This window comes from Capricornis sumatraensis, chromosome 6, assembly GCF_032405125.1.
Source record: "Capricornis sumatraensis isolate serow.1 chromosome 6, serow.2, whole genome shotgun sequence".
In the NCBI taxonomy this organism is placed as follows: domain Eukaryota; kingdom Metazoa; phylum Chordata; class Mammalia; order Artiodactyla; family Bovidae; genus Capricornis; species Capricornis sumatraensis.
In genome coordinates, this window is record NC_091074.1 from 56340723 (window position 1) to 56368374 (window position 27652).

At 39.2% G+C, this 27652-nt stretch overlaps 1 protein-coding gene across 1 annotated transcript in view; it reads right to left on the reverse strand.

The window, feature by feature from the left end:
* Positions 1-292: 292 nt before the first annotated feature.
* Positions 293-27652, reverse strand: part of C6H9orf57 (chromosome 6 C9orf57 homolog) — a 141466-nt gene continuing 114106 nt past the window's right edge. Inside the window, exons 2-3 of the mRNA XM_068973589.1 lie at positions 4018-4140; positions 293-417 (exon numbers count right to left, since the gene is read on the reverse strand). Coding sequence (XP_068829690.1) covers positions 293-417; positions 4018-4140 — 248 coding nt within the window. The remainder of the gene's footprint in view (positions 418-4017; positions 4141-27652) is intronic.

The following is a 27652-nucleotide window of genomic DNA, read 5'->3' on the forward strand; positions in this document are numbered from 1 at the left end:
AGAAAGTCACTCACATTTTTGCTTTTTGGCTTTGAAATCACTGGAAGGAGAAATAAACAGAAAGAGGAGAGAGGAGAAAATGGTGTAGGAACGGACGTTTCTGAGATGAGATGGATGTAGTGGCTGAGAAGTTGGGCACATTAAAAGCCTTGGTTTCAGACCATAGCTCCTACAACCTGCAGGTCTGAGGCTTTTGCAGAGGGCAGATTGATGGTAGTTGCCATCTTGGGATGACTGGTTCAGGCTTTGAGATTGACTGATCAGTGAACCAATTTAGATATGGGCCCCTGGCTCAGAAATTGCACAAAGGACGATGGCAGCAGTGAGTAAAGTAAATTTGATGAGGTGTCAGGATTCTCTGAAAACACTGGTCTTGGCTTTCTGTGCAGCCTTCAATTGAATACCAATGAATTCCACCTGGGGGAAACAAGAGATCATGGTAGAAGAATCCCTAAGAAGGTGCAACTCACCTGGCTTCAGATGCTTCAGATAACTAACAGGTCAAAAAAAAAGGGAAAAAATGTTCATCTGTACCATTTTTCTAGATACCACATGTAAGCAATATTATACGATATTTGTTTTTCTCTTTCTGACTTCATTCTGTGTGACAGTGTCTAGGTTTATCTGCGTTTCAGCAGACAGCACTATTTCCTTCCTTTCTATGACATATATACACTGCTGCTGCTGCTGCTAAGTCGCTTCAGTCGTGTCCGACTCTGTGCGACCCCATAGACGGCAGCCCACCAGGCTCCCCCGTCCCTGGGATTCTCCAGGCAAGAACGCTGGAGTGGGTTGCCATTTCCTTCTCCACATATATACACTACTATGTATAAAACAGATAACTGAGAACTGACTGTATAGCACAGGGAACTCTATACTCAGTGTTCGATGGTGACCTACATGGAAGGCTATTTTAAAAAGAGGAGATATATATATATATACATATATATAGAACTGATTCACTTTGCTGTCCAGCAGAAACTAAGACAACATTGTAAAGCAACTATACTCCAATTAAAAAAAAACATTAACAACAAGGAAAACAAAGTGGAAGCTCTAGATCTATGAGAATACAATCATCTTGCCTTTTAAGAACTCCCACCTAAAGTTACTCTAGTTGGGTACATTACAATACAAAGCTTTGGAACTGTAAAACAAAATAGCTTTCAAACTCAGTGGGCAAAAGCTATGCAATTGCCTTTCACTATGTAGAAGTGTCTGAAATGTTGGCTGTTAGGAGACTTCCTAATAATCATCCCTCAGTTTTACCCAGGTCATGAGCTATTCAAAGGGCTGAATCCACATAAGAGTTGTTTAAATGTGTAAGTGCTTCTTAGGAATGGAGGCATGTCCTTGACCTCATTTAATTTTCTCCCAATTAAAAGTAGTAATACATGTTCACTGTAGAAAATGTGGAAAATACACAGAAGTACAAAGTAAGTGACAATACTGTCTATTAACTCCCACAGTTGTATGGGGGAGAACACCAAGAACATTTCTCTAAAGGCAGCAAAACACATGACTCTTTGGAAATTTGAGAAAACAGCAGTCTTTTTCAATTGGGAGTAATTTTGCTCCCCAACCTAAGGAAATTAGATAATGCCCAGAACCATTTTTTATTATTGAATTTTAGGAATGACATATATATTTTGAAAATGAATCCTTTATCAGATATCCTTCCAGGTTTTTACTTTTCATTCTTCTAACAGAATATCTTTCTCATTTAAAAAATTTTTTTGGCTATTCCACATGGCTTACCCCAAAAAGAGATCAAACCCACACCCTCTGCATTGGAAGGCCAAGTCTTAACCGCTGGACTGCCAGGGACATCCCCAGAAACATGTTTATTGTTACAACTTAGAAGATATTACCAGGATGAAGTGAGTATTAGCCAGCGATGTGCTAACCATCCTACAAAATAGCTGTATATAACAAAGAATTATCCTGTGAAAGTGTCAATAGAGTTGAAAAATTGTTGATAAAACCATCAAAAGCCTAAGTTCCAATTGTATTTGTTTTGTGTCAGTGTGAAATGGCAGACTTTCCATGTTAGAAAACTGTTCTTCCTTGGTGAGGTTTGAGGTGAAGTCGCTCAGTCGTGTCCGACCCTTTGCGACCCCGTGGACTGTAACCTACTAGGCTTCTCCGTCCATGGGATTCTCCAGGCAAGAATACTGGAGTTGATTGCCATTTCCTTCTCCAGGGGATCTTTCCGACCCAGGGATCGAACCCGGGTCTCCCGCATTGGAGGCAGACGCTTTAACCTCTGAGCCACAACATTGTAATTATTCTAGGTCCTTGACCCAACCTAGAGATATATATTGTCAAGATTTTGCTGTATAAGCTTCCAGGCTTTTATGTGCAGAGTTTTTATGATAAGCTGACTAGAGGTCTACCTGTACATATTCAGGAAGAGAAGAGCAGTTACTGAAAGCTAATATTTCAGGGCTCTGGGGGTAGAGGGGCTTGGCCCCTTTCCTCTTTGATAAGGAAGGGGCTCTTGATTGGCACAGGTGAGAGTCAGAGGGAACTTGTAATTCAGAGAGGGCATGAAGGTACATCGGTTGAACAAAGCTCAAATACCCTATTAAAACCAGCACCCCAGCAGACATTACCCCAGATTCTCTTCCTCTCTCTCAACTGACTTTGATTTCCTCTCATTTTTTTCTCCATTATCTCATTTTTTCTCTCATTATCTCGTTTTTCTCTTCCATTATCATACAGAATTTGAGCATTTTGCTTTGTGGATTTTTATATATAAGTGGTATGCTACACATACTGTTTTGCCCCTGACTTTTTTTCTGCCCAACAATTTCAAAAATATTTTTTAATGCTAACAGAGGGATCTGTTCATTCTAAGTATTGCATAGCACTCCATGAACTGAATATATCATAGTTTAACAGTTACCTATAGACATTTAGATAATTTCTGTTACTGTCCTATTAAACATAATGTTGCAGTTACCTTGATACATGCTTTTTTGTGTTACATGTATTTCTCTGCAGTAGATTCCAAGAAATGAATTGCTTTGTAGAAAACTGAGCTCATTTAAAATTTTAACTGAAATTCACAAATTGTCTTTAAAAAACCAAACCAATCTAAACTGTCATTAGAAAATGTATGAGTTCCCATTTTCCCGTAAAGTCACTAACACTTGATATTACAAAACTCTTGTAATTTTTAGCAATCTGATGGGTTAAAACTAATATTTTTGTAATTTGAATTTCTTTGATAGCAGCTTTTCATGTTTTTAGGGTAAGTCATATATATCTCCTCTTCTGAAAATTACCTTTATATCTCCTTTAACAATTTTGTTTCTTTTTGATTGTTGGTCTTTGAAAAAATTAGTTTTTTAGAAGTTATTTATTCTGGGCAGATATTAATATTTTTCCTGTTATTTATTTCCAATTATTTTCACTCAGTTTAGCCCTCATCTTTTTAATTTTGGGGTTATCATTCATTTCATAAATTTTAAAATATTGATATATTCAAATCTATCTATTATTTCCTTTATGATCTTGCCTTTTGGATGTTAAGGAGGCCTCCTTTCTTTTAAGCTTAAAATATATCCTCCAATATTTTCTTCTAAAGTTTTCATCATTTGGGTTTTTGTTTTTTTCTTTAATTCATGTGGACAAGGTTGGGTTTCTGGACATGAAACCTATGTGATTGCACAGAGCCCTACACTTAGAAGGAAATTATGTATTAATTTTTTGTGAGGATGTGAATGAGGCAGTATATAGATTTCTTTAGGAATGCATGCTCTGGAGTTAAACACTGACATTTGAATTAGACAGCACTGCTTAACTGTGTAACATCATGTAAATTTCTGCTCAGATTTCTCATTTTTAAATTGGGAATAGTGACAAGATCCAGCTCAAATCATTGTTTTACTGATGTGATGTAATCCAGGTAAAGCCCTTAGTAAAGCATCTAACATGTAGTAAATGCTCATTCAATGTTTGCTCTTATGTCAGCTTTCCTGTGCTCATTTTAATTAAAGTGTCATGACTTACCTTTAATAAGGACCTCTTTTATACAGTACTGTCCAGGTTTTGTTCTGCAGGTTCCAAAGTCCAAAAGACATCCATGAAAGGGGATTGAGAGGTTGCATTGTCTACAAATCACACCTCCAACAGCTCAAGTACAGGATAGGAAAAATAAGGGGAAAATAGAGATAGACATCAGAGAGGGAAAAAAAGAGGGAAAAGAATAATCCAAAACTAAAGTAGTGATTTTCAACTTTAAAAAGTAAACGTTTTATAAATTGATTCTAATAACTCATATGCATTTAAAATATTTTATTTTGGAAATTTAATTGGGGGGATTTTATAACATATGCAACATTAAAGAAGTGAAAAGTGCTCTGAACTTATTAAAAATGAAGCCAGGTGGGCTAAACAACTTGGTTGGTTAAAATAAATTCAGGAATTCAGAGCCTAATTAAATTAAACCAAAGTTATTTGGCCAGAATATTTAATTTCAGCCATATATTCACTGTTAGGCCTTTGTTTCAATGTCTAAGGCAGTACATTATATATAGTAGGTTCTCTGTGAGCATTTATTGCTTAATGTTTAGGTTTTGTTGTTGTTTAGTCACTAAGTTGTATCTAACTCATTTTCAACCCCATGGATTGTAGCCTGCCAGGCTCATCTGTTCATGGGATTTCCCAGGCAAGAATTTTGGAATGGGTTGCTGTTTTCTTCTCCAAGGGATCTTCCTGACCCAGGGATCAAACCCGTGTCTCTTGAACTGGAGGCAGCTTCTTTACCGTTGAGCCACAAGGGAAGCCCTGTTTCTCACATTGGTAGCCTCTAAGTCAGGTTCTGTGCAGGCTGTGAAAATCTGTGTTCATTTTATTTTGGCTTAAAAGAGTTATTTGTTTTGGTTATGTGGAAGTAGCCCAGAGACTCTTGAACTTAGTCAACATAGGGAGATTGGAAGACATTGGAGATTTGAAGATCCCTTTTCAAATCTGACCAGGCATCAGATTTACTTAAGCAGTTAAAATGAACACAGATTTCCACAGCCTCCACCTAAGTTAGAATCTGTAGGAGGTGGAGCCCAGGAATCTGTATTTTAGGTGCCCAGAAACAGTGGAGGACTTGTGATTTGAATGAATATGTCTGGACCAGTTTTTGAGAAGCACTGGTTCTACTGAATTCAGGAGCTGCCTTTATAATAACCCCTGCAGGAAGTCTTGGCTTATGATGGAGAGCTCATTATTAAAAAAAAAGCTCAGATTGTTAATGGATTCTTCAGAAATTGAACTAAAATTTGCCTTATGTTCATTGTTCCAATCTTTTAATATATGAAAACCATTGCCATTCCACTCCTATTCACTGATTAACTCCAAAGAAACATTTATGAAATATTTTGTGCAAAATATTTTAAAAATAATCTTTTAAAAATATTAATTTATTTATTTAGTGTGCCAGGTTTTAGTTGCAGCATATGGAATCTTCAATCTTCCTTGTGGCATGTGGGATATTTAGTTGCGCCATGCAAACTCTTAGTTGCAGCATGTAGGACCTAGTTTCCAGGGATGGAACCTGAGCCCCCTGCTTTGGGAGCTTGGAATCTTAGCCACTGGACCACTGGGGAAGTCCTGTGCAATGTGTTTTATATTTCTGACATATTGGGAGTTGGAAGAGATCACTTTTAATAGAAATTAGTCTGGCTAATGAGGCTGACTAATCTCCGTTGAGCACTCTCTCCAGTTTCAAACTCTTCTCAAGACATTTTGGTTTGTTTGGTTCACATCAGTACTATCCCTGAGCATGACAAACTTTCAATCTATAATCAATGATCAACCAGCAAATATTTTTTGAAGAACTTAGTTTCTGCCAAGGAGACTGTTAAGCAATTGACATGCATTTGCCCAGTCATTTCCCACAACTAACCTTTCAGGCAGGTATAGTTTTCTACATTTCACACATAAGGAAACTGAGGTCATAAAATTTTAAGTAGTTCACTCTAGAGGCAGAGACAGGAGTTTAAAAAGGTCTGTTTGAATCAAAACCCCTTGTTTTGAGCAAATACTCTGTGTCACTGAAGCTGCCTACCTTTGTGAATCTCAAACCTTCTGATGTAACCTTCTTCTTGCTGGAGATTTTGATTCTTCCAAGATTCAGGATCAGTTACCTTCCCAGAGTACTAGAGCTGTTTGCTTCTTCAAGTCATGCCCAAGTGAATTGTCCTTAGAGATCCACTGCGTGGCTCAGTGGCCCTGCATGTTGGGGTGCTTACATGATGCTGGATCTTTCTCCATCATGCGTAAGGCCCTTGGACTATTTTCCTGGATGAGATCTGTTCTAGTTTCTTTCGCTCTCTCCTTCCTTCTGATTCCACACCCAACTTCGATAGCCCTCTTCCTAAAAAATTGGCCCTGATATTCTTTACTGTAACTGAAGACAATGCCTTAACTTTTAGGCTAAGGCCTAAAAGTTGGCTGTACTTGTTGACTGTACTTTTTGACTGTACTTGTTGACTGTACTTGTTCCATCACATGACTACTTAAGATATTCACAGATCCCATATCCTTCCTTCCAGTCTCTTTTTGTCTGAAAATGTATTGTTGGTTTTATTAATATAGCTACACATGATATATTCCAATTTGATGACTAAATTCAAAGTTTCAGGTTTTATATTACATTAATAGTTTCCTCACATGATTAATTCTGAAGTATGCTACTTTATGAGCTTATTGTGGGGAAAACCTAACAGGCTATATTTAATTATTCAAATGCATATTTAAAATATATATGTAATTACTTAAACATTATAAATCACAATGATGGTGAAATTTTTAAAATAACCATCCTTGCTTCATGGGTACTCCTTACTTCAAAGGTACTCCTTACTTCAAAATTTCTATGATGAATCCTTTTCTTTAACCCTCACATATTTTCTATGTATCCAACAAAATTAATACAATCCCCTGCCTGAATAATTTTTTTCATGATAACCAAAAGAAAGTAAAGCTATTCTCTTGAAAATTTTCACCTATTCCAGTGTCCCCCTACACATTCTTTACAGAAGAGTATAAAGACTTCAAATACAGCAGAGACCCTAGCAGTTTGAATTTGCTCCTGTACTCTGCAAGGGATAATCAGAACTCTTTTGTGAACTGCATTTAGTAATGAGGGCACTGTGGGAAGTAGAGACTACAAATGGGTGGTCCAGCAGCTAGACCTGGTTTGTTTAACTTGGGCCATATTTATAAAGGCTTCCTGCCTAGTTTGGTTAGTTCCAGTTTAATGATAGTAATAGCAACTTCTGGGCCACCAGCTCAGTGTACACCAACTCAGTGTAATAGCAACTTCTGGGCCACCATCTCAGTACACCAACTCAGTGTACTCATATATAAAATGAGAAATAATAGCACTTAACTCTTAGGATTGTGGCGTGGATTCAGTGCATTAATAAAAATATTTAGACCAGTACCTGGCATATAGGAATGCTGAAAGAATGTTAGCTCCGGGTTCGATCCCTGGGTTGGGAAGATCCCCCAAGGCTACCCACCTCAGTATTCTGGCCTGGAGAAGTCCATGGACTGTATTACAGTCCAGGGGGGGTCACAAAGAGTTGGACACGACTGAGCGATTTTCGCTTTCTTATTATTAAGGGTTTACTTAAGCTTTGCTATAAACATCTTAAATACTTTATTTAAGATCACCCTCCACTTATAATTCTGCAATTTCTTGAGTAATTCTTCCTTTGTTTGATTTATGTGTTCTTAATGACTTACCACCTAAGAGGCAGAAAAAGATAAAAGCACCATTGAAGACAGTCCTCATTCTAAGATTTCTAGCCAAAAAGAAGATGGAAGGAAAGACATGTACCACCATTAAATCTTTCCTGGGGAAGCAATAAAGTTGTACATTTGTTAGCTATTATAAAATGGGAAATGACTAAAGTTCATTTATTTCATTAAGAAGGTATAAATACATTCACTTTGTGAAGGAAAAATAATGTATTTGTCAAAAATTCACTGTAAACTTCTAGTTTCAGAACATTTTGAGTGTCTTCTTCTTATCAAATGCCATTCCTACCATCAATAATTTCCCTGAGTTACAAAACTAGGAAATGAAGTAGATAATGTTTCTAGAATAATATCCTGTTAAAAATACTTTTATCTATTAGCCAAAAATTTTTATATATACTTCTTCACAAACTAACGCTTTCATTGCAAATGATCATATTTATAAGGAAACATGATAGTTAACAATAGTTAATATTTATTAAAATGAAGGGAAAGAAATTGTCAGGTTGGCTAAAATATAACATCTTAGTTATGTATGACTTACCTGCCTTCTTTATTAATAAGTTGTGGGAATTTTCTAGGTCTTAACGTCTCTAAAGGATAAGAGGAAAAATTTCTGATGTAATAGTTGGTTATAACTGAAACCAGCGAGGCAGGTCTTTGATCCTCTAGATTCTAAACAGTTTAAACAGTAAAAATTTCCCAAGTAAACAGACATAAAAATTTTCATCTGAACTGTCTTATCTATATGGAACTTAACCTAATAAAACTAAGTCAGGTGCCAGTTAAACAAATTAACTATAAATTTGGCTAATAATTTCTAAGTTCCCTATGCTACAGATTAATTAGTTCATGTACACATAGCCATATGGACATTTTTGTCTGTTCATTACATAAAGTACTTGACCTTGATATTAACAAAAATACCATATAATCTTTACAGTAGAACTTGATACATTGAGAAAGCAATTTGGTTTTTAGAAATGTTTATTTCTGAATTAATATATAGTTCCAAATTAGTACATTCTTCTTGAAGATTATAGTATGAAGACTGTTGAAATCACTTTGGAACATGTTCCCTCCAAATTGAGTGTCTACCCCAAATTTAACCATATTAAATATGTTGGGTGTATTTTTTATTATAAGCATTTTTATAATACATCTGTAATTTGGGCATATGTATAATATTGCTTTTTGTAAAAATAGTATCATAAACTACATATAATTTTTCCCTTTGTATTTCACTTAAAAATATGTTTAAAATCTTTTGAGGTCAGTCTTTAAAACTACTTCTTTGTTTTTTTTCATTGATATATAATATTTTTGATAGGAATATACTATATTTATTTAGCCATTCCCTGGTTGATTGGGCTTCCCTGGTGGCTCAGACAGTAAAGAATCCACCTGCAATGTGGGAGACCTGGGTTCAATCCCTGGGTTGTCAAGATCCCCTGGAGAAGGAATGGGCTACGCACTCCACTATTCTGGCCTGGAGAATTTCATGGACTATATAGTCCATGGGGTCACACAGAGTCAGACATGACTGAGCGACCTTTCTCTTTTTTACTTTTCCTGGTTAATGGCACATCAGTTCAGTTCAGTCACTCAGTCGTGTTTGACTCTTTGTGACCCACTGAACTGCTGCAAGCCAGGCCTCACTGTCCATCACCAACTCTCGGAGTCCACCCAAATCCATGTTCATTGAGTCGGTGATGCCATCCAACCATCTCATCCTCTGTCGTCCCCTTCTCCTGCCCTCAATCTTTCCCAGCATCAGGGTCTTTTAAATGAGTCAGCTCTTTGCATCAGGTGGCCAAAGTATTGGGGTTTCAGCTTCAACACCAGTCCTTCCAATGAGCACCCAGGATTTATCTCCTTTAGGATGGACCGGTTTGATCTCCTCGCAGTCCAAGGGACTCTCAAGAGTCTTCTCCAACACCACAGATCAAAAGCATCAATTCTTTGGTGCTCAGCTTTCTTTATGGTCCAACTCACATCCATACATGACCACTGGAAAAACCATAGCCTTGACTAGATGGACCTTTGCTGACAAAGTAATGTCTCTGCTTTTTAATAATGTCTCCGCTTTTTAATAGTGTCTCTGCTTTTTAAACTTCTTAAAGTTAATGGGTTGATCATAACTTTCCTTCCAAGGAGTAAGCGTCTTTTAATTTCATGGCTGCAGTCACCATCTGCAGTGATTTTGGAGCCCAAACAAATAAAGTCAGCCACTGTTGCCACTGTTTTCCTATCTATTTCCCATGAAGTGATGGGACCGGATGCCATGATCTTAGTTTTCTGAATGTTGAGCTTTAAGCCAGCTTTTCACTCTCCTCTTTCACTTTCATCAAGGCTCTTTAGTTCTTCTTCATTTTCTGCCATAAGAGTAGTGTCATCTGCATATCTGAGGTTATTGATATTTCTCCCAGCAATCTTGATTTCAGCTTGTGCTTCTTCCAGCTCTGCATTTCTCATGATGTACTCTGCATATAAGTTAAATAAGCAGGGTGCCAATATACAGCCTTGATGTACTCCTTTTCCTGTTTGGAACCAGTCTGTTGTTCCATGTCCAGTTCTAACTGTTGCTTCCTGACCTGCACACAGGTTTCTCAAGAGGCAGGTCAGGTGGTCTGTTATTCCCATTTCTTTCAGATTTTCCAGTTTATTGTGATCCACACAGTCAAAGGCTTTGGCATAGTCAATAAAGCAGCAATACATGTTTTTCTGGAACTCTCTTGCTTTTTCCATGATCCAACAGATGTTGGCAATTTGATCTCTGGTTCCTCTGCCTTTTCTAAAACCAGCTTGAACATCAGGGAGTTCATGGTTCACGTATTGCTGAAGCCTGGCTTGGAGAATTTTGAGCATTACTTTACTAGCGTGTGAGATGAGCGCGATTGTGTGGTAGTTTGAGCATTCTTTGGCATTGCCTTTCTTTGGGATTGAATTGAAAACTGACCTTTTCCAGTCCTGTGGCCACTGCTGAGTTTTCCACATTTGCTGGCATATTGAGTGCAGCACTTTCACAGCATCATCTTTCAGGATTTGAAATAGCTCCACTGGAATTCCATCACCTCCACTAGCTTTGTTCGTAGTGATGCTTTCTAAGGCCCACTTGACTTCACATTCCAGGATGTCTGGCTCTAGGTGAGTGATCACACCATCGTGATTATCCGGGTTGTGAAGATCTTTTTTGTACAGTTCTTCTGTGTATTCTTGCCACCTCTTCTTAATATCTTCTCCTTCTGTTAGGTCCATACCATTTCTGTCCTTTATCGAGTCTATCTTTGCATGAAATGTTCCCTTGGTATCTCTAGTTTTCCTGAAGAAATCTCTAGTCTTTCCCATTCTGTTGTTTGCCTCTATTTCTTTGCATTGATCACTGAGGAAGGCTTTCTTATCTCTTCTTGCTATTCTTTGGAACTCTGCATTCAGATGCTTATATCTTTCCTTTTCTCCTTTGCTTTTTGCTTCTCTTCTTTTCACAGCTATTTGTAAGGCTTCCCCAGACAGCCATTTTGCTTTTTTGCATTTCTTTTCCATGGGGATGGTCTTGATCCCTGTCTCCTGTACAATGTCACGAACCTCATTCCATAATTCATCAGGCACTCTATCTATCAGATCTAGTCCCTGAAATCTATTTCTCACTTCCACTGTATAATCATAAGGGATTTGATTTAGGGCATAAACTGAATGGTCTAGTGGTTTTCCCTACTTTCTTCAATTTAAGTCTGAATTTGGCAATAAGGAGTTCATGATCTGAGCCACAGTCAGCTCCTCGTCTTGTTTTTGCTGACTGTATAGAGCTTCTCCATTTTTGCTGCAGAGAATATAATCAATCTGATTTCGGTGTTGACCATCTGGTGATGTCCATGTGTAGAGTCTTCTCTTGTGTTGTTGGAAGAGGGTGTTTGCTATGCCCAGTGCATTTTCTTGGCAAAACTCTGTTAGTCTTTGCCCTGCTTCATTCCATATTCCAAGGCAAAATTTACCTGTTACTCCAGGTGTTTCTTGACTTCCTACTTTTGCATTCCAATCCCCTAGAATGAAAAGGACATCTTTTTTGGGTGTTGGTTCTAAAAGGTCTTGTAGGTCTTCATAGAACCGTTTTGCTTCAGCTTCTTCAGCGTTACTGGTTGGGGCATAGACTTGGATTACTGTGATATTGAATGGTTTGCCTTGGAGACGAACAGAGATCATTCTGTCGTTTTTGAGATTGCATCCAAGTACTGCATTTTGGACTCTTTTGTTGACCATGATGGCTACTCCATTTCTTCTGAGGGATTCCTGCCTGCAGTAGTAGATATAATGGTCATCTGAGTTAAATTCACCCTTTCCAGTCCATTTTAGTTCACTGATTCCTAGAATGTTGACGTTCACTCTTGCCATCTCCTGTCTGACCGCTTCTAATTTGCCTTGATTCATGGCCCTGACATTCCAGGTTCCTATGCAATATTGCTCTTACAGCATTGGACCTTGCTTCTATCACCAGTCACACCCACAACTGGGTACTGTTTTTCCTTTGGCTCCATCCCTTCATTCTTTCTGGAGTTATTTTTCCACTGCTCTCCAGTAGAATATTGGGCACCTACTGACCTGGGGAGTTCATCTTTCAGGATCCTATCATTTTGCCTTTTCATACTGTTCATGGGGTTCTCAAGGCAAGAATACTGAAGTGGTTTACCATTCCCTTCTCCAGTGGATCACATTGTGTCAGACCTCTCTACCATGCCCGCCTGTCTAGGGTGGCCCCACAGGGCATGGCTTAGTTTCATTGAGTTAGACAAGGCTGTGGTCTAGTGTGATTAGATTGACTAGTTTTCTGTGATTATGCTTTCAGTGTGTCTGTCCTCTTGCAACACCTACCATCTTATTTGGGTTTCTCTTACCTTGGACGTGTGGTATTTCTTCACAGCGGCTCGCGCAAAGCGCAGCCACTGCTGCTTACCTTGGATGAGGGATCTCCTCCCCGCTGCCCCTCCCAACCTGGAATGTGGAATAGCTCCTCTAGGCCCTCTGGCGCCTGCGCAGCCACCGCTCCTTGGATGTGGGGTCGCTCCTCCTGGCCACAGCCCCTGGCCTCCGGCGGGGGTAGCTCCTCTCAGCTGCTCCTGCGCTGTCGCAGCCTGGCACTCTCGGCCGCCGCCCCTGACCATGGATGCGGGGTAGCTCCTCTCAGCCGCCGCCCCTCGGGCATGGGTTCCTCCCAACTTCTGCCCCTGACCTCGGACGTGGGGTAGCCCCTCTCCGCTGCACTCTGCACGTTGTCGTAGCTGTCTGAGCTCTGAAGATCAGCCCTGGGATTTCTTTGGAGGGAATAATGCTGAAGCTGAAACTCCAGTACTTGGGCCACCTCATGCAAAGAGTTGACTCATTGGAAAAGACTCTAATGCTGGGAGGGGTTGGGGGCAGGAGGAGAAGGGGACGGATTGGGGGCAGGAGGAGAAGGGGAGGACAGAGGATGAGATGGCTGGATGGCATCACTGACTCGATGGACGTGAGTCTGAGTGAACTCCGGGAGTTGGTGATGGACAGGGAGGCCTGGCGTGTTGCGATTCATGGGGTTGCAAAGAGTCGGACACGACTGAGCGACTGAACTGAACTGAACTGATAAAGGAGTGATGTTATTCAATAAGTATTTATTCAGTTTCTACTATGTTGCAGACATACTGATTTAATTTTTTTTTTTCCTGTATCATTTTGGTAGAGAAGTGAAAGGCTGGCAAAGGTGAGACTGGAGACAGAGAGAAAGTTATGAAGGCATTGCTCTAGTTCAGTTAAGAAATAATAAAGCCTGGAACCAGGGCAACAGGAGGGCTGCGAAAGAGGAAATAGATGAGAGAAGTGCGAAGGACTAAGTGTTCACTATCTTAATGCAAACTGTCTTGAGTCAGGAAACAGCTCAGTCCTATCTTTTCCCACAATAATACTCCACTTAACACACTTTAAAAGAATTATGTCTTTATATTCTCGCTCGCTAGAGTGTTATCTTCTTGAGTGAAGAAATGCCATCTTGTTATGTCTAGGTTCTAGTAGGATGCTTGACACATAATAGGTGTTTGATAAATGTTTGCCAAATGAATGGGATATCTTTAGTGGAAGGAAGATCAGAGAAAAGAGTCCCAGGATAGTAGCATGAGGGTAAAAGATTGTGAGAAGGATAAGTGGCAAGGATAAGCCATGAAATTGAATGGACTCTCCTTGGGCTGGTGTAGACTGAGGTCCTAGGTGCTGTATTGGACCTGAGGAAATGAGCAAACTCTGGTTTTTTCAAGGGGTTCCTTGGCTGTCTCTTAAAATAGTTCTCCTCTGGCAGTAAGAAGAAAGAAGTAGCTGGTTCCTAGGATTCAACCTTCTGACTGAAATCCTAGAATCCAAGCTAGCTACAAGTCCAGGGTCTTTAAAGTCTGAATATGCTGGAGAACCTTGGGAAAGCTCTATTCAGGCAAATCAGGACAGGATTGTCTGTCTCTAGGGATGGTTACCTCTGTGGTAATACAAAGACATTAAATGACCTTAAATAATTCACTTCATCATCCTGACCCTTGATTTTCTCGTCTCTATAAAGAAGGGCTGGATTATAGTGTTCTGCGGTTCCAGATGGACCGAGAAGCCTGGCAGGCCACAGTCCGTGGGATCACAGAGTCGGACACGACTTAGCAACTAAACCACTGCCAGCTCCATTTTAGTCCTCCAGTTAGTGAACAGAAGGAGAAACTCTAAAATCACAGGTTTGGATAAAACCTCCTTAGTAGCAAGAAATGACATTTGTATTTTATGAACCTTGATTTCTCACCATAGTAAGAGGAGTGTATATGCATATAGATGGGCTGGTGCCTATCACACCAGCTGCAGTGTGACACACAGATACACACACTGCAGAGTACTACTAGTGACTCACATTTAAGACACTCTCCTCTATTTTCTGGTAGATTTTGTGATGAAGACAAATGTGAAATACATAACTTTAACGTTATGCCCAGGAGGGTGAAAGCAGGGTTTAAAAGCATTCCAATACTTACTGTAAGATGGTTTACCCATAAGAGCCATTGTTATCCTGATCTCTGCTAAGAACTAATGCTGAATTATATTACTTTGAAGCTAAAAAAACATTGCCACCAACCTTAGTGGCTTAGGGATAGAAAACTTTTTATCCCCATTTGGAGAGATTCAGAGAGATTACAAGATTTCCTTTATATGACCCATTAAATAAATGAAGACTTGGGACCAAAAAAGCCCAAGTGTCCTCATTCTCCATGAGAATGTTTCCTCAAATACCAAATGTGAACTTCCTTTATGGGTAACAGAGATGTTACACTAGCAAATGAACATTATAATTTATATGCAGTAATAACTAGAATCTATAGCAGTTTAAGATTCTAAACCAAACTTTAGATACTGCCATTTATTCAGTAATTATTTATTGACCTCCTAGTATGTGTCGGATACTATACAGTTAAAGCAAAAAAAAACAAAAACAAAAACAAAACCTTGCCATCATGCAGCTTGTATTCTATTGAAAGAAAAAGAAATGAGAAAGCAAATATATGTACATACAAATGAAATAATTTCAAATAATGATGAATACCATAAGAAAATAAAATAGGGAAATGTGATAAAGAGTAATGACAGGTAGGAAATATCTATCAGAGTCCCAAAAGGTGTTATGGGTTGAATCGTGTCTTTCCAAAATATATGTGAAATCCTACCCGAGTACCTCAGTTCAGTTCAGTTCAGTTGCTTAGTTGTGTTTGACTCTTTGCGACCCCATGGACTGCAGCACGCCAGGCTTCCCCGTCCATCACCAACTCCCAGTCAAACTCATGTCCATTGAATCAGTGATGCCATCCAGCTATCTCATCCTCTGTCATCCCCTTCTCCTCCCGCCTTCAATCTTTCCCAGCATCAAGGTCTTTTCAAATGAGTCAGTTCTTCACATCAGGTGTCCAAAGTATTGGAGTTTCAGCTTCAGCATCAGTCCTTCCAATGAATATTCAGGACTGATCTCCTTTAGGATGGACTGGTTGAATCTCCTTGCAGTCCAAGGGACTCTCAAGAGTCTTCTCCAACACCACAGTTCAAAAGCATCAATTCTTCAGCACTCAGCTTTCTTTATGGTCAACTCTCACATTCAAACATGACTACTGGAAAAACCAAAGCTTTGACTAGATGGACCTTTGTTGAGAACCCCATGAAGAGTATGAAAAGTACCTCAGAATGTGGCCTTATTTGGAAATAGGGTCATTGCACATCCAATTAGTTAAATTCCATCATTAGAGTAATTTCTAATTCAATATGACATAAAGGAGAAATTTGGACAGAGACACACAGGCCGAGAACATCATGTGAAGATGAAGGCAGAGATTGGGGTGATGCTTTTATAAGCCAAGGAATGTCAAAGATTGCCAGCAAAACCTTCATCAGCTAGGGGAAAGGCATAAAACAGATTCTCCCTCACAGTTCTCAGAAGGAGCCAGCCCTGTCCACACCTTGGTTTTGGATATCTAACTTGTAGAATTGTGAGACAATAAATTTTTGTTATTTAAGCCACACAGTTTGTGGTACTTTGTAATGGCAACCCTAGCAGACTAATACAGAATACTAATACATAAGAAAATGGATGGCATACTCAAGGTAAAAGGGATGCAAACAACAGATGATGAAACACGCTAGACCCCAAAATAGGCTGTTGCTCCTGATCTTAAAGGGATAAAGGGAAGGAGCCATTAGTGGAACCTTATGGGAAGTGATGGCAATAGAACTTTGGTAAAAGATCATGGCCACCACCAACCAACAACTCAGCATGGGGGGAACCAGGGAAATACCTAGATCTTTCTTTCCTTCTGCCCTTCTGTTTCCTGCCATTGCTTCCCACTGGCAAAACCCAACAGAGAGAGAGAGCAAAGAGGCCTGGTTGATGCATCTTGTGAAGGTCAGCTTCCTGGGGGACAGGGTGTAATGGAGAAGGGTAGACACTATGTTTGGAGGAACAAATGACAACTATCTAGCAGGGTTAGGAACGAGGTGGCAGTTGAGCTGAGAACCCATCATGGTGAATTGTGTTCCTGCAGAGGGAACAGCAGGTGTAAAGGCCCTGAGATGGGACTGAACTAAGTGGTTTGAGAAATAGAGATCCAGAGTGCTCAGGTGTGGTGAGTGCAGGGGCACACAGACTTGGTGAACTCCGAGAGATGGGCAATTGTTATAACATTTAGGGCCTTGTTTAGGCGTCAATGAGAAGGTTAGACTTGTAATGGGAAACAAATGGAGAATTTTAAATTATTGAGATGTGATGTGATTTGCATTTTGAAAGGATCACTTTAACTGCTTTCTGGAGTCTGGTTTTAGGAGGGTTAGTGTAGAAGCAGGGTGCTTACTTAGGGGGTGATAGCAGTACTCAAATGAGACATTATGGTGACTTGGACAAAAGTGGTGGATAAGAAGGTGGAGCACAGGGGACAGAGTGAGGCTCTAGGTTGAAAATAGGGAAGAAAGGACTTGTACTTCAACTTATGTGGGAAGGAAGGAAAAATGAGGAATCAAGGTTGATGTCTGGGTGTTTTGGCTAGAGTAATTTGGTGTTTCATATATACTGAGACAGGGAAATCAGGGAAGAGCAGATTTGAGAGGAAAACTATAAGTTCTGATTGGGATACATTAAGTTTTAAATATCTTATAAACTTCCAAGTAAAGATTATAAGAAGCAGCTGGCAATGAATCTCAAGCTTAGGAGAGAAGTTAGGGCTAGAAATATAAATTTGATGTGTTATTTGAAGCATGTATATGAAATTGGATAGCACTGCCTATTGCAAGATTATACACAGAGAAGAGAGGACTTTTTCTGGCAATATGGAAAGCTAGAGATTCTGAAACCCATGTCTGCTGCGTGACATCTAAAAATACTCAACAACAATGAAAAAAAAAAGCCTTTTGAAATAATCAAATACTCCCTTTAAGAAACTAATGAAAATTTGCCAAGGTTGGGAATAAAGAGGAACAGGAGAACCTGGAGGCAAACGTTGTGGACTGAGTATTTATGTCCTCCCAAAATTCATATTGAATTTGAAGTCTCAGGCCCCAGTGTGGCTATATTTGGAGATGTGGCCTTTGAGGAAGTAATTAAAGCTAAATGAAGTTGGGAGTGTGGTACTCTGATCTGACTGGATTAGTGTCTTTTTAAGAAGACACTGGAGACATCTGACTTCCTCTACCCACTTCCTCAGCCTGAAGAGGCAGTGAGAAGGCAGCTGTCTGCAATACAGAAAGAGGGTCCTCACCAGAAGTCAGATCTGCTAGAATGCTGACTTTGGACTATTAGGCTCTAGAACGGTGGGACAATAAATTGTTTAAAATACTCAGTCTGTGATGTTTTGTTATGGCAGCCTGAGCAGACTAAGACAACAAATGAACCTTGAATCCTTTGCATATATTGAAGCCGCTGGATATGGGTGGTCTAGAGCTTTGGAACATAAGGGATATTGGAGACAAAGTACTGGGTCAGTGCAGGTCATAGATTTATTACATAAATCCAGGAAGTAAGCCAGAAAGAAAAACACCAATACAGTATACTAACACATAAACATAGAATTTAGAAAGATGGTAACGATAACCCTGTATGCGAGACAGCAAAAGAGACACAGATGTATAGAACAGTCTTTTGAACTCTGTGGGAGGGGGCAAGGGTGGGATGATTTGGGAGAATGGCATTAAAACATGTATAATATCATATGTGAAATGAATCGCCAGTCCAGGTTCAATGCATGATGCACCTTGGGGCTGGTGTACTGGGATGACCTGGAGGGATGGTACGGGGAGGGAGGTGGGAGAGGGATTCAGGATGGGGAACACGTGTATACCCATGGCGGATTCATGCTGATGTATGGTAAGACCAATACAATATTGTAAAGTAATTAGCCTCCAATTAAAATAGATAAATTTATATTAAAAAAAGAGAAAGAGCTATGTCCTTAGGTAAAGGGTGAACTAAAAAAAGAAAACTCCCCTCTCAGAAGCAGACAGAAATATTGAGTGTGGTACTGGAGGAAGGTTAAAGAAAAGTGCTGTCTCCTCTAACAATATCTTTCATATTTGGATGAATTTATATTATTTCCATGGTTCTAAGAATGATAGGCTAGGAACTGTAGTTTAAAGGAGATGCTGGTGTCCTCAGGCACAGAGCAAACCAACACAAATGCTCCTTAGAGGACTTTCCCTTTGTTTTAGGTTTTAGAGAATTCCCACAAAGTTCAAGAAAATTTATTTTATTTTTTTTGTTGAAGTTTAGTTGATTTACAATGTTGTACCAATCTCTGCTGTATACCAAAATGACTCAGTTATACACATATACTATGTTATTTTTTTATATTCTTTTCCATGGTGGCTTATCACCAGCTGAGTATAGTTCCCTGTGCTCTACATTAGGACTTACTGTCTCTCCATTCTAAATATAATAGTTTGAATAACAGCCCTAAACTCCCAGTTCATCCCTTTCTCTTCCCCTCTCCCCCTCAGCAACTACAAGTCTATTCTCTATGAGTCTGTTTCTGTTTTGTATATAGGTTCATTTGTGTCTTATTTAAGATATTACATGTAAGTGATGTCATATGATATTTATCTTACTCTTTCTGACTTATCTCTCTTTTTAGTATGATAATCTCTAAGTCCATCCATGTTTCATTCCTTTTTATGGCTGGGTAGTATTCCATTGTATAAATGTACCAAATCTTCTTTCAGTTCAGTTCAGTTCAGTTGCTCAGTCATGTCCGACTCTTTGTGACCCCATGAATCGCAGCACGCCAGGCCTCCTTGTCCATCACCATCTCCCGGAGTTCACTCAGATTCACGTCCCTCGAGTCGGTGATGCCATCCAGCCATCTCATCCTCTGTCGCCCCCTTCTCCTCCCACCCCCAATCCCTCCCAGCATCAGAGTCTTTTCCAATGAGTCAACTCTTCGCATGAGGTGGCCAAAGTACTGGAGTTTCAGCTTTAGCATCATTCCTTCCAAAGAAATTCCAGGGCTGATCTCCTTTAGAATGGACTGGTTGGATCTCCTTGTAGTCCAAGGGACTCCCAAGAGTCTTCTCCAACACCACAGTTCAAAAGCATCAATTCTTTGGCGCTCAGCTTTCTTCACAGTCCAACTCTCACATCCATACATGACCACAGGGAAAAACCATAGCCTTGAGTAGACGGACCTTAGTCGGCAAAGTAATGTCTCTGCTCTTGAATATGCTGTCTAGGTTGGTCATAACTTTCCTTCCAAGAAGTAAGCGTCTTTTAATTTCATGGCTGCAGTCACCATCTGCAGTGATTTTGGAGCCCCCCAAAATAAAGTCTGTCACTGTTTGCATTGTTTTCCCATCTATTTCCCATGAAGTGATGGGACCGGATGACATGATCTTCGTTTTGTGAATGTTGAGCTTTAAGCCAACTTTTTCGCTTTCCACTTTCACTTTCATCAAGAGGCTTTTTAGTTCCTCTTTACTTTCTGCCATAAGGGTGGTGTCATCTGCATATCTGAGGTTATTGATATTTCTCCCAGAAATCTTGATTCCAGCTTGTGCTTCCTCCAGCTCTGCGTTTCTCTTGATGTACTCTGCATATAAGTTAAATAAGCAGGGTGACAATATACAGCCTTGATGGACTCCTTTTCCTATTTGGAACCAGTCGTTGTTCCATGTCCATTTCTAACTGTTGTTTCCTGACCTGCATACAGATTTCTCAAGAGGCAGGTCAGGTGGTCTGGTATTCCCATCTCTTTCAGAATTTTCCACAGTTTATTGTGATCCACACTGTCAAAGGCTTTGGCAACATCAATGAAGCAGACATAGATGTTTTTCTGGAACTCTCTTGCTTTTCCCATGATCCAGCAGATGTTGGCAATTTGATCTCTGGTTCCTCTGCCTTTTCTAAAACCAGCTTGAACATCAGGGGGTTCACGGTTCACGTATTGCTGAAGCCTGGCTTGGAGGATTTTGAGCATTACTTTACTAGCGTGTGAGATGAGTGCAACTGTGTGGTAGTTCGAGCATTCTTTGACATTGCCTTTCTTTGGGATTGGGTTGAAAACTGACCTTTTTCAATCTCGTGGCCACTGCTGAGTTTTCCAAATGTGCCTGGCATATTGAGTGCAGCACTTTGACAGCATCATCTTTCAGGATTTGAAGTAGCTCAACTAGAATTCCATCACCTCCAGTAGCTTTGTTCTTAGTGATGCTTTCTAAGGCCCACTTGACTTCACATTCCAGGATGTCTGGCTCTAGATTAGTGATCACACCATCATGATTATCTGGGTTGTGAAGATCTTTTTTGTATAGTTCTTCTGTGTATTCTTGCCACCTCTTCTTAATATCTTCTCCTTCTGTTAGGTCCATACCATTTCTGTCCTTTATCGAGTCTATCTTTGCATGAAATGTTCCCTTGGTATCTCTAATTTTCTTGAAGAGATCTCTAGTCTTTCCCATTCTGTTGTTTGCCTCTATTTCTTTGCATTGATTGCTGAAGAAGGCTTTCTTATCTCTTCTTGCTATTCTTTGGAACTCTGCATTCAGATGCTTATATCTTTCCTTTTCTCTTTTGTTTTTCACTTCTTTTCTTTTCACAGCTATTTGTAAGGCCTCCTCAGACAGCCATTTTGCTTTTTTGTATTTCTTTTCCATGGGGATGGTCTTGATCCTTGTCTCCTGTACAATGTTATGAACCTCCATCCATAGTTCATCAGGCACTCTATCTATCAGATCTAGTCCCTTAATTCTATTTCTCACTTCTACTGTATAATCATAAGGAATTTGATTTAGGTCATACCTGAATGGTCTAGCGATCTTCCCTACTTTCTTCAGTTTAAGTCTGAATTTGATAATAAGGAGTTCATGATCTGAGCCACAGTCAGCTCCTCGTCTTGTTTTTGCTGACTGTATAGAGCTTCTCCATCTTTGGCTGCAAAGAACATAATCATTCTGATTTTGGTGTTGACCATCTGGTGATGTCCATGTGTAGAGTCTTCTCTTGTGTTGTTGGAAGAGGGTGTTTGCTATGACCAGTGCATTTTTTTTGGCAAAACTCTATTATTCTTTGCCCTGCTTCCTTCTGCATTCCAAGGCCAAATTTGCCTGTTACTCCAGGTGTTTCTTGACTTCCTACTTTTGCATTCCAGTCCCCTAGAATGAAAAGGACATCTTTTTTGGGTGTTAGTTCTTAAAGGTCTTGTAGGTCTTCATAGAACTGTTCCACTTCAGCTTCTTCAGCGTTACTGGTTGGGGCATAGACTTGGATTACTGTGATATTGAATGGTTTGCCTTGGAAACGAACAGAGATCATTCTGTCGTTTTTGAGATTGCATCCATGTACTGCATGTCGGCTCTTTTGTTGACCATGATGGCTACTCCATTTCTTCTAAGGGATTCCTGCCCGCAGTAGTAGATATAATGATCATCTGAGTTAAATTCACCCATTCCAGTTCATTTTAGTTCACTGATTCCTAGAATGTTGACGTTCACTCTTGCCGTCTCCTGTTTGACTAGTTCCAGTTTGCCTTGATTCATGGACCTGACATTCCAGGTTCCTATGCAATATTGCTCTTTACAGCATCGGACCTTGCTTCTGTCACCAGTCACATCCACAGCTGGGTATTGTTTTTGCTTTGGCTCCATCCCTTCATTCTTTGTAGAATTATTTCTCCACTGATCTCCAGTAGCTTATTGGGCACCTACTGACCTGGGGAGTTCCTCTTTCAGGATCCTATCATTTTGCCTTTTCATACTGTTCATGGGGTTCTCAAGGCAAGAATACTGAAGTGATTTGCCATTCCTTTCTCCAGTGGACCACATTCTGTCTGACCTCTCCACCATGACCCGCCTGTCTTGGGTTGCCCCGCGGGCATGGCTTAGTTTCATTGAGTTAGACAAGAATGTGGTACTAGTGTGATTAGATTGACTAGTTTTCTGTGAGTATGGTTTCAGTGTGTCTGCCCTCTGATGCCCTCTTGCGACACTTACCATCTTACTTGGGTTTCTCTTACCCTGGGCGTGGGGTATCTCTCCACGGCTGCTCCAGCAAAGGGCAGCCACTGCTGCTTACCTTGGATGAGGGGTATCTCCTCCCACTGCCCTTCCTGACCTTCAACGTGGGATACCTCCTCTAGGTCCTCCTTTGCCCACGCAGCCACTGAATAAAGAATACATCTTCCTTATTCTTTATTCAGTCATTTGTTGATGGACATTTAGTTTGCTTCTATGTTTTGGCTATTGTGTACTGTGTTGCTGTGAATATTGGGGCACATATATCTTTTTGTATTATAGTTTCATCTGAACATGTGCCCAGGAGTGGGATTACAGGATCGTATGGCAACTTTATCTTTAGGTTTTTGAGAACATCCACATGGTTTTCCATAGTGGCTGTACCAACTTACTTTCCCACAGCAGTTTAGGAGAGTTCCCTTTTCTCTACTCCATCTCTAGCATTTGTTATTTGCAGACTTTTTAGCCTGTTTAGAATGTTGGCCATTCTGACTGGTGTGAGGTGCTACCTAATTGTAGTTTTCATTTGCATTTCTTGAATAATTAGTGATGTTGAGCACATGCAAATTTAAAACACACAAGAAAATGAGCTATGTTGAACAAGGGTAGTGGAAACAATAAGCAGAAATAGAATGGTAAGATATTAAAATGTGAAATGATTAGCTATAGAATATAGAAATGTATGTTATTGCTTAACAAAATAAAAGGAGGGAATAAAACTTGACAAAGAAATCAAAGACTACCAAATTGGACAAATAGATTAAAAAAAAGACCCAAATTGAATTTCCAGGAATAAAACAAATAATCATAAATTAAATGTTTAGTGTCATAGAACAGACACTGGGCTTCCCTGATAGCTCAGTAGTGGGATTTCCCAGATGGCTCAGTGGTAAAGAGTCTGTCTGCCAATGCAGGAGATGCAGGAAATACGGGTTTGATCCCTAGGTTGAAAAAATTTCCTGGAGGAGGAAATAGCAACCCACTCCAGTATTTTTGGTTGAAAAAATCTTATGGATTGCAGAGTCAGACACGACTGAGCTACTGAGCACACACACAGCAGACACTAGTGGTAGGTTTTATTGCAATGAATATAAACAAAAATACTTGACCTCATACAACTTACCCTCTAAGTAAGGAAATAAAAGTTAAAACATATTGAAAGGGTTCAAGAGCAGACAGTTCAAGCTGAAGTAAGAATTAATGAAGTGAAAAATAAATAGAAAGAAATAACAGAATTCTGCCTAGAAATATAAGGATATGAAAAATGTGACAGAGATTAAATGTTAGGGAGGATAAGTAAGAAAGTAAAAAAGATTGTAAAGTTAAAAAAGGAAATAATAATAGAGTATGTGAAAACCAATTTCAGAAGTTAATGGTTGGTACTTCCTTAAAAGCCATGATTTTTCAGGATTGTGTTATGGAAGGAAGATGTTAAAGGTAGCCTGAGAGAGAGGACATTTCATAAACCAAGGAATGACAGTGATATTGACACTTGACCTCTAAAAATAGGACCCAAAAGATATGGTGTAATATCTTCAGTGTGTTGAGGCAAATTTACCAGGACCTGGAATGTATGTATATTCAGCAAAATTATATTTCAAGAATGAAAGTGTTAGTCAGTCATGTCCAGACTTTTTGTGACCCCATGGACTATAGCCTGCCAGGCTCCTCTGTCCATGAAATTCTCCAGGCAAGAATACTGGAGTGGATTGCCATTTCCTTCTCCAGGGGATCTTCCCTACCCGGGGATCAAACCTGGGTCTCCAGCATTGCTGGCAGATTCTTTACCACTGCACCACCTGGAAAGCCCATAATCTTCAAGAATGAAGATTAATTAAAAATCTTTCAATAATAGAAAAATGGAGTTTACCAAAGAAGTGCCCAAAGCAATTTCTAAAAGATATACTTCAGGAAGAAGGAGAAAATGATCCTCAAAAATGGTCTGAAATGTAAGATAAAATAGTGAGTGAAGATTATGGTAAACATATAGGAATATGTAAACAAAAGTTAAGATAAAGCTACAATAAAGTACCACAGTTTCATGATAATAAGTAAGGGGATTGTATTTAAAGCACTCCAAAATTTTTATATTTGTTTGTAAGGTGGATAGAAACTAATTTTATTTTCTATTAAGCTAAGTGACCATTTATAGTCTTGTGATTGAGAAAATAGAGATAAGGTGTGTATCTTTCAAACCAATAGAAGACAAAAAAGAATGAGAAAAATATCTACAGTCAATTTAAATGTAAGAAGAAAATATGAGGAGAAAGGAGGAAAAAAGGAGAAAAACAGCAAGAAACAAAAGGCAGAAAAAATGAAAGCTTGAAATACTATGGAAAAATAAATCCAAATACATCAGTAATTATACTATATTTACATGGACTTAATTCTATAGTTGAAAATTATAGATTGTCAGAATAGCTTTTTAAAAAACTTTTATTTATTTATTTGGCTACCCTGGGTTTTAGTTGAGCATGCAAGATATTTCAGTTACAACACACAAACTCTTAGTTGCAGCCTGTGGGATCAAGTTCCTTGACCAGGGATCGAACCCAGGTCCCCTGCATTGGGTGCATGAAGTCTTAGCCACTGGACCACCAGGGAAGTCCCCAGAATAGCTTTTAAAACATACCTGTATATTGTTAATTAGATATACAGTTATGACATAAGGACAAAATAAGGTTAAGATAGAATGGAAAAATATTTCAAGTTATATAATCAAAAGAAATCTGGTGCATATCATATCTGACTAGATTATGAAGAAATATATAATACAAACATTAAAGGATTAGTATATAATAATAAAAATTTTCAAACAAATAGTCCTGTTTAAATGCTTCCAATAATATATTTTCCAAATATATTAAGTATATAGATGATAGGTAGGTGCTAAAATAATCAAACAAAAGCAATAGACAAATATGTAATCATAGTGGGAGATTTTGCCCATCTATTTGCCATAAAGTGATGAGACTGGATGCCATGATCTTAGTTTTTTGAATGTTGAGTTTTAAGCCAATTTCTTCACTCTTCTCTTTCATTCTGCTTAAGAGGCTTTTTAGTTCCTCTTCACTTTCTGCCATTAGAGTGGTATCATCTGCCTATCTGAGGTTATCAATATTTCTTCCAGAAATCTTGATTCCAGCTGTGCTTCATTCAGCCCGACATTTCACATGATATACTCTGCATATAAGCAAGGTGACAATACACCTTTTCCAATTTGGAACCAGTCCATTGTTCCATTTCTGGTTAAAACTGTTGCTTCTTGACCTGTATACAGATTTTTCAGGAGGCAGGTCAGGTGGTCTGGTATTCCCATCTCTTGAAGAATTTTCCACAGTTTGTTGTGATCCACACAGTCAATGAAGCAGAAGTAGATGCTTTCCTGTAATTCCCTTGCTTTCTCTATGATCCAAAAGATGTTGGCAATTTGATCTCTGGTTCCTCTGCCTTTTCTAAATTCAGCTTGTATACCTGGAAGTTTTCAGTTCACATACTGTTGAAGCTTAGCTTGAAGGATTTTGAGCGTAACCTTGCCAACATGTGAAATGAGTGCAATTGTACGGTAGTTTGAACATTCTTTGGCATTGCCCTTCTTTGGGATTGAAATCGAACTGACCTTTTCCAGTCCTGTGGCCACTGCTAAGTTTTCCAGATTTGCTGGCATATTGAGTGCAGCATCACTTTAACAGGATCATCTTTCAGGATTTGGAATAGCTCAATTGGAATTCTAACACCTCCACTAGCTTTTTTGTAGTAATGCTTTCTAAGGCCCACTTAATTTTATATTCCTGAATGTCTGGCTCTAGGTGAGTGAACACATCATTGTGGTTATCCAGGTCATTAAGACTTTGTACAGTTGTTCTCTGTATTCTTGCTACCCCTTCTTAAGCTCTTCTGCTTCTGTTAGGTCCATACCATTTCTGTCCTTTATTGTGCCCATCTTTGCATGAAATATTCCCTTGGCATCTTTAATTTTCTCAAAGAGACCTCTAGTTTTCCCCATTCTATTGTTTTCCTCTATATCTTTGCATTGTTTACTTAGGAAGGCTTTCTTATCTCTCCTTGCTATTCTTTGGAACTCTGCATTCAGTTGGGTATTTCTTTCCCTTTCTCTTTTAAAGCCTTCACTCCTCTTTTTCTCTCAGGTATTTGTAAGGCCTCCTCAGACAACCATTTTGCCTTCTTGCATTTCTTTTTCTTTGAGATAGTTTTGGTCACTGCCTTCTATACAATGTTATGAGCCTTTGTCTATAGTTCTTCAGGCATTCTGTCTACCAAATCTAATCCCTTGAATCTATTTGTCACTTCCACTGTATAATCATAGGGGATTTGATTTAGGTCATAGCTGAATGACCTAGTGGTTTTCCCTACTTTCTTCAATTTAAGTCTGCATTTTGCAATAAGGAACTCCTGATCTGAGCCACAGTCAGCACTTGGTCTTGTTTTTGCTGACTGTGTACAGCTTCTCCATCTTCAGCTGTGAAGAATATAATCAATCTGATTTCAGTATTTACCATCTGGTGATGTCTATGTGTAGAGTCATCTCTTGTGTTGGAAGAGCATGTTTGCTTTGACCAGTGTGTTCTCTAATCAAAATTCGGTTAGCCTTTGCCCTGCTTAAAAATGGCTTAAAACTCAACATTCCAGAAAACTAAGATCATGGCATCTGGTACCTTTACTTGATGGCACATAAATGGGGAAAAAATGGAAACAGTGAGAGATTTTATCTTCTTGAGCTCCAAAATCACTGCAGATGGTGAGTGTAGCCTTGTTTAAAAGATGCTTGCTTGTTGGAAGAAAAGTTATAACAAACCTTGACAGCATATTAAAAGGCAGACAGCATATATAAAGGTCCATACAGTCAAAG